Consider the following 8,132-nt stretch of genomic DNA (forward strand, 5'->3'; position numbering starts at 1 on the left):
AAAATATGCAAACAGGGGATTAAACTTAAAAGGGGTGAAATTAGTTTGATTTTTCCAGATTTTGGGCCACAATGAAATTAGACAGAAAATGAGGGATTAAATTGAAATTTTCAGAAATTCATACTTCATGCTTCGCAGAATCCTTCTTCTGCGATGCAAACTTTCAATGGAAAAGTTTCTGCAACTTCTGATGTTTCAAAACATCCGACAAGTTTACACGGCAACAACATCACATCGTTATGGAATGCAAAAACAGCAAAACTAAACAAAATCAATTTCAAAAGTTCATGGCCTCTCTCCCTGCGCCAACTGATGAAAATGCGCAAATTCTGGCCAGTTTCGGACTGGCCAGATTTCATCCTGAACTCATGCAGAAAAAGGAATAAAAATCTTCTCCTTTTTGGTTCAAAATTTTACTCAGTCATTTTATCAAACAACTAACGGGCATTGGAAAGTTCAACAACTCTCTGCCTAATTTTCATTACAATCGGCCCCAAAATTTATCAGCAACCAAAACATTCAATCCAATTCACGTATGCAGCATGTGTGTTCAAACAAATGAAGCCAATTAACAGGAAAATTGTACCCAAATGAAACCACAGAAAACCCATGTCAAAAACTAGGCAGGCACTGAAAATTCTTTGGAGAGAAAGAAACTTACAGTGTTCTTGTTTCGGTGAAATTTTCACAGATGGTGATGGTAGATTCGGAGCGGTGGCGACGGCCTTGAATGGCGGCGGTTCCGGTCAGCTCTTCAGATGAACATTCCTCTCTCTGTTTTTCGTAGTTTTGCTCCTCTGTTTCTCTTCTCAGATTTTCAGGCCTCCCTTTCTTGTAGCCGAAGCCCCTTCGTCCATTCGGCCAAACTCTCAAACCTCGCGGCCCTCAACTCTTTCGGTCCCCCACCGAAACTCCCAAACTCCTTTCCTTTCCCTCTTTTTTCATTCAGCCCAGCCTCCTCTGTTTTCTTTTTTTTTGTTCTCCCCCCCTAGCCGCTGTTTTTCTTTTTGCTTTCTGTCTCTCTCGTTTTGCCTCTCGACAGTTTTCCCCCAAATTTCTAGATTCAATCCCCCCTCCTTTGTCCTTGTTCTATTTCATTTTTTAACTCCAAAAGCCTGCTCTGTTTGCCCTTTGTTCGTCGCCTCCCCTCCAGATTTTTCAATTTCCCGCAGATGTTTTCCTCTTGCTCCTCCTTGCTCTGTTTTTTCCCCCCCAAGCCGTTTCCTTTTGTTTTTTCCTTCTTTTAGCCCCTCCGCCTCCGTAGCTCTTCCTCACATTTTGTTTCCTCAGCCGGCCCCCTTTTTTCCTTTTTCCAAAAAATCTTAAAACCTCCCAAGTGTCTCTCCCTTGCCACCTAAGTGATGTGTTGTTAAAAAACAAGAAGGGACACTTGTCCCACATGCAAATTTCCACTTGTCAATTTTTCTTTTCTTTTTCTTTTTTTTTTGAAATTTAATATGAAGACCAAAAAAAAAAAAAAAAAATAAAATAAAATAAAATAAAATAAATAAAATAAACTAGAATAAAATAAAATAAAAATAAAAACCCTAAAATTGAAACAAATCAAGTTATTAAATTAATTGAACAAATAAAGTTTAAAAATCAAAAATTTGGTGTCTACAACTCTATTCCACCTCTTCTGATTGATTAAGTCTTGAACTTTCTGCACTTTGCATTCTAGAGGTTTGGGTGTTGAGGGCCTTCCTTCTTTGTTCCCAACTATCCGCTTATCCTCCCAGACATCTGTACTACAACCATTTCCAACTTTCCTCCAGGTGCCATCCTCAACCAACTGTTTAGCTCCCATTAGGCTCTGCCAGATCCATGAAGCATTCTGTGGGCACTTGCAATTGAAGATGGATCTTGTAGGGTAGTATTTCGCTTTCAGAACCTTGGAGATAAGCAAGTTTGGATTTACAAGTAATCTCCAAATCTGCTTACCAAGCAAGGCTCTGTTAAAATTGACCAGGTCTTTGAACCCAAGTCCTCCCTGGTTCTTGGTTTGGGACATTCTCTTCCAGGAGCAAAGATGCATCTTATCCTTTCCATTAGTGTCTCCCCACCAGTAGCTTGCCATTAGTGCACTGATCTCTTTGCACAGTTTCAGAGGTAGTTTAAAGCATGACATATCATAAGTTGGCACTGCTAGAGTCACTGCTTTTAACAAGATCTCCTTCCCTGCTTGACTTAGCAATTTCTGCTTCCAGCTTCCAAAATTCTTTTGAATGTTGTCTCTGATGAATCCAAAGATTTGGTCCTTTGTCCTCGTTATCACCATAGGTAGCCCCAGGTACTTGCCTTGGTTGACCATATGGATATTCCCCAGTTTGCAGCATACTTCTAGCTTTTTACCATGATCCATATTTTTGCTGAAGAAAATATAGGACTTCTCCAGATTGATTAACTGTCCAGAGCTCTTTTCATATGTCACCAGGATCCTCTTCAGCTCCTCAGCTTGGTTGGTGTCTGCTTTACAGAAAATTAATAAGTCATATGCAAAAAATAAATGAGTTAGTCTAGGTCCATTTCTGCTGATTTTGAGTCCAGAAATCTTCTTTTCCTCTTCAGCTCTTTTCAGCAGATTTGAAAAGCCTTTTGAGCACAGTAGGAAGAGATAGGGTGAGAGGGGGTCACCCTGTCTGATTCCTCTTTCTGGTACAATGTATTCCTTAACCTCACCATTAATATTGAAAGAATAAGAGACTGTTTCAACACATTTCATAATCCAGTTAATCCACCTGCTACAGAAACCCATTTTTTGCATCATGGCCCTCAAAAAATGCCATTCCACTCTATCGTAAGCTTTAGACATATCTAGCTTAACAGCCATGTACCCCTCTTTCCCTTGCCTTTTATTTTTCAGGAAATGTATGTATTCATGAGCTAAGATAACATTGTCTAGGATCTGTCTACCAGGAATGAAAGCAGATTGGGTTTTACTAATACAGATATTTAACACAGCTTTAAGCCTATTAGCCAGAATTTTAGATATCACTTTATAAAGCACATTACACAAGCTAATAGGCCTATAATGCTTCAGATTGACAGGATCTTTAATTTTAGGAATGAGGGAGATCAAGGTGTGATTCAGGGCTCTTGGCATGGAATTGGAATGAAAAAAGCTCTGGATAGCCTGGACTATCTCATGTTTAATAATAAACCAGAATTTCTGGAAAAAAATGGGGGTCATACCATCCATCCCAGGAGCTTTATCAGGAGACATAGAGAGAATTGTTGTTCTGATTTCTTCTTCATCAACACCTCTAGCCAGTTGATCATTCATGCTAGCCGTAATGGTGGATGGAATACCTCTAAGGATCTCCTCTGAGCTGCCATTCCAACTACTAGTAAAGAGCTGCCTGTAGTAATCTACCACTTCTTTCCCTAACTCGTGCTCATTCTCAGTCCAAGATCCATCTTCCTTTTGCAGATTCAACATTCTGTTTCTCCTCCTCCTTCCCTTGACTTGAGCATGAAAGAACTTAGTATTCTTATCCCCCTCTTTTATCCAGTTTAGTCGAGCTTTTTGGTGCCAATACAGTTCCTCCTCCTTGTAGGCCTCCTTCAACTGCTTTTTTAGAATCACTGTCTCTTTTCTGGTGCCAGAATGAGTGCTAGACTGAAGCTTCTCCAACTGACTTTTGATCTGAAGGATCTTCTTTTTAGCATTGCAGTTGGAGTTATTCTTCCATTTTAATATCTCAACTCTGCAGTTTCTGATTTTGCATTTGACCCTAAACATTCTGGACCCCTCATAATCTTTTTCCCATGCTTTTCTAATCACATCCTGGATCCCTTCTCTCTTTAGCCATCTTTTGTCAAAGTAAAACCTTTTTTTCCTCTTCCTAGTATCCGGATTAGTATCTATCATTAACATGTTGTGGTTAGAAGCAAATGTGTCAACATGTTTGCACTTGGCTTTATCAAAAACAATTGACCAGTTTATGCTACACAGGCCCCTGTCGAGTCTTTCTCTGACTTCCCCTACATCCTCCCAATTGTTACTCCATGTCCAGGGGTTCCCCTCAAAACCAATGTCAATCAATTGGTTATCATTTATAAAGTTGTTAAAATCTGTGAAACTCTTCTCTTCTCTCCATCTGCCTCCCCACTTCTCCTCATTTGATAGAATGTCATTAAAGTCCCTAGCTATTATCCATTTTTCTCCCTACAGCTTTTTCCTTGCTTCCACAACCTTCCACTGACTCTTCCTGATTAGATTGTCACAGCTTGCGTATATACCAATGAACCACCATGTTGTCTTTGCCTCCCTGTCTTCCACATGAGCTTCTATAGTAAAGGCCGTTTTGATTATCTCTTTAATATTTACTTCATCTTTCCACATCAGAGACATGCCCCCAGATCTATTCATAGATTCCACCACACAACTACTCTCGAAATTCAACTTCTCTCTCACTCGGTCCTTATATCTACTCCTATTTTTAGTTTCGCTCAAAAACAGCATACTTGGGGAGAAGAGGTTGGAAACCTCCCTCAGATGGGGAATTGTCAAGGTGCTCCCAACACCTTGGCAATTCCACACCAGAACTTTCATTGAGGTTTGGGGGCCCAGAGTAGGCTGGTCCCCTCCCCCTTTTGAACCTGAACATTATAGCAACCCTCAGGACACCCTTTGTTTCTTTTACCCCCTATCTCTCTGCCATCTGCCTCTTCCATTTCCTCATCACATAATTGAAACTTCCTTTTACCTTGTACTCCTGAGTCTTTGGAATTGATGCAAATTTCCTTTAGGGGTGTTCTCTTAGTAGGAGATCTAAGCTGCTTCTTTAATCTCCTATTCTGTCTTGTAACAGCTACCTTTTTTTTGTCCTCGACCATTAAGTCCATTAGAGTAACCTCACCTAACATGTTCTCAGTTATGTCTCATTCCTCTTGGTTCGCTGTTACTTTAGCCAATTCCTGTTCACTAATCTGTACATCTGTCTGGCTTGCTTCTTGGGAGGATTCCTCCATTTCCAAACTGGTGCGGGCCTTTTCCCTGGCAGAGAGCACCCTCGCAGCCCTTTCCTCTGCCTTCTCAGACTCTATGTTCAACTTGTCAAGAGATGCTACAATGGTGGCTTCCTTACTCTGTCTACGAGCCATAGCTTTCGGGGCTGATTTTGGATTGTTATTCGTAACACTTTCCCCTTTATCTTTTCTGAGATCCTGATTCTGTAACTCCACTGCATTGCTTAATGCACCCCCTCGATTTATATATGGTACACTGTTACCCTGACCAGGGTCCAGCTGTTTATGTTTTACCACTTCCACCCAATTCCCATTATGTAACCTCCAATGATGCTTATCACTGGGTGTTCTCCTGACCAGAGGTTCTTTTTGAGGTGAGTTTCTTCCATTACCATTGCCAGCTCTCATCCACGTACCATATTGGTTTTCTAAGTGCCCTCTATCTACAAGGACCAGTCTCTTGCAGTTTCTCTCACTATGCCCTACAATTCCACAATTGTAGCAGAAGTCTGGGCACCTCTCGTACTTGAAGCTCACCCATTTTGTAGACCCTTCCACCTTCACTATTGATCCCCTTAGCAAGGGTTGGGATATATCAGCTACCACCAATAGCTTAATATGCCTTCCTTCTTTGCTACCCGTCTGAGGGATGATTACCTCCTTCACACCATTGAACACTACTCCAATTTTTCTCCCTACCTCCTTGGACATCCAATGTACTGGAAGATTCCAGACTTGAACCCATAGGGGGGCCTCATTAAAAGCACTTTCATCCTCTTCAATACCTTCAAACCACCTGTTCAAGACTAGAATCTGACTATCCATAATCCATGGCCCCCCCTCAATGATCCTTTCCCTTTCCTGCTCCCCCCAAATGAAGAACTGAAAGAAATTGGGGCCTAGTTCAACAACTTTGAGGTCTTTTGGATAGCTCCAAGCTGATGTAACAAAGCTCTTCACACCAGTGTAGTTGACTATTTTTTCTCCTTTAAATTTCCCCAGCAAGCTCAACTGACATTCTTTTACCCCTAAGTTAATTTCAGTTCTGTCCAAATCAGCCAAACTTCCCTAAAATTTCAGCTAAGTCCTCTGCCATGACTTCACCCAGAGATCCTTAGGTATTCCACCAACCAAAATCTGACTGTCACAAAGTCTCTGGCTGGAGCTGTAAACGACAGCAGAAAAACAAGACTACCAGAGCCTAACAGTGAAATGAAACAAAGGAAAAGAAAAGGCCGAATGTTTAATGCACATGAAAATTTAAAAAGCAAGGTAAGACAGATCCATCCTGTTAGAGCCAATAAAACTAAAGCTTACACCACTCATCAGAAGCTACATGCACATCTGGACCCCTCTTGCGGTCTTTATCTTCTTTTGAGCCAGCTGCAACACTGGGGACCCAGAAGTATCCTCAATGTCGTAGTATTGAGTTCTTGCCTACGCCTTTTGGCTGCGTATTACTCCGGAATATGAGGTTGGTTTAGATTAGTGCTTTGTTTCGGACATTGAAGGTTCGAATTTTGAAGTTTTGGGAATTGAAGTTTGAAAGTTTGAAAATGTTATCACTTTTAGACGCTCCCACCAAAAGGGAGGGCAGCTCTCAATGAAGAGAGAGAAAGGCTCTCAATGAAGAGAGAGTGGTTAATCCCAGTTATTGACTTGTACCCCAAATTATAATGGATTGTCACATAATATTTGTCATATATTGAGCACACAATCCAAATTATAGCTCTGAAGCAAATATCTAACTACTAATTACTTAAAGTCATGAACTTAGATTTTATTGTCATCCTTTAGAAATGCCATTTTAAAACATAACAAACTTTAGTGAACATGTTTTGGCTTAGTCCAGAGTAGCAATATTGACAATACCTAGCAAATAACTGGCTTGCAAAACTAAGGGCCATTATATGTGTTGAAAAATTATAAAATTTTGTGAAAACATTTTGAATACAAAACCAAAAATTAATAGTCAAAAATTCAATTTTAAGACTATAAACAATCTAGCTTGAGTATGAAATCACGTTTCATGTCATACAGCACCACAGATTCATTCTTCAAGAAAACCAGCAAGAACATGTAAGACACATCTTTGATCCATTGGAATATTGCAATTTCCGTTCAATAATATTAGCTAACAAATTTCAAATCTGCTAAAGCTAATATCATTTAGTAAACCAAAATGAAACTCCAGAAACGAGATTCGCATATAATGAACCAAAAAGGAAACACTATCATTAAGGACAGATAGATTGGCTAACAAATAATAATGGAATGCAAAGGATTGGCTAATATGCTGAGAGAAACGTGATTATGCATCACTTTCAGAGCAGTAAAGACATGAATTAACAGAAAAAAGAATGAGGTGGTAGTAGTAGGAGAAGCACCAGTGAAGCATGCTGCGGAAGGAGCAGGTAAAATTCTATTAAATTCTTGGCAGTTTGCTATATGCTATAAATTACTGTACATTCAAATCTCAAAAATCAAAGATCCAGCAAAAGTATTTTCTCTAACGGTGCCGTTAACGCAAGCCAAAGTTATTTCTACCTTTTGCTTTTCCAACCGGCCACCGATAGTCATGCAGTAATTTGAAGCTAGAATTTCAATGACAGATGGAGAGATAAAAAACAATAAGATGAGTTGGACACAGGAAGAAATCATTAACAGAGAATAAAAGGCACAGTTTATTGGACAAAGTACACCCAAATACTATCATATTGAGCATTGATATCTCAGACAGGACAAAGTACACCCATATCAGGTTCTGCTCGTTTACCCCGCTTTGCATCAATTAATCCACTCCAGCCACTTTAGCCACAGTTTTTTTTTTTTTTTTGGTTTATTTATGCATACTTTGTTGTTTTGTTTGATTTGTTGTGTAGAACAGGCACAATAGCAATGTTGTAGCAATGAACATCAGTTTTCACTAATTTGGTGCTTATGCTTGTGGCTAGAGTTGGATCACTTGTATTAGATGAAAAGCTAGACTTGAGAAGATAGATTTTGTACTAAACCTACCCGGAAAAAAAAAAAACAAATTCCGGTACTGTGAATAACAAATAAGGAGTTTATGTAGAAATTTGTGTAGCCTCAAATTAATTTATTGCTATATGAAGTTTCTTATAAGATACTATTATCCTATGCTACAACGAGCAAAGATT

At 39.6% G+C, this 8,132-nt stretch overlaps 1 protein-coding gene across 1 annotated transcript; it reads right to left on the bottom strand.

The window, feature by feature from the left end:
- Positions 1-4,884: 4,884 nt before the first annotated feature.
- Positions 4,885-5,796, bottom strand: LOC113777071. Its single transcript, XM_027322116.1, has one exon. It carries the CDS (start codon positions 5,794-5,796, stop codon positions 4,885-4,887), a length of 912 nt encoding a protein of 303 aa, XP_027177917.1.
- Positions 5,797-8,132: the final 2,336 nt, after the last annotated feature.

The sequence above is a fragment of the Coffea eugenioides genome, chromosome 7 (assembly GCF_003713205.1).
Source record: "Coffea eugenioides isolate CCC68of chromosome 7, Ceug_1.0, whole genome shotgun sequence".
Taxonomy (NCBI): Eukaryota; Viridiplantae; Streptophyta; class Magnoliopsida; order Gentianales; family Rubiaceae; genus Coffea; species Coffea eugenioides.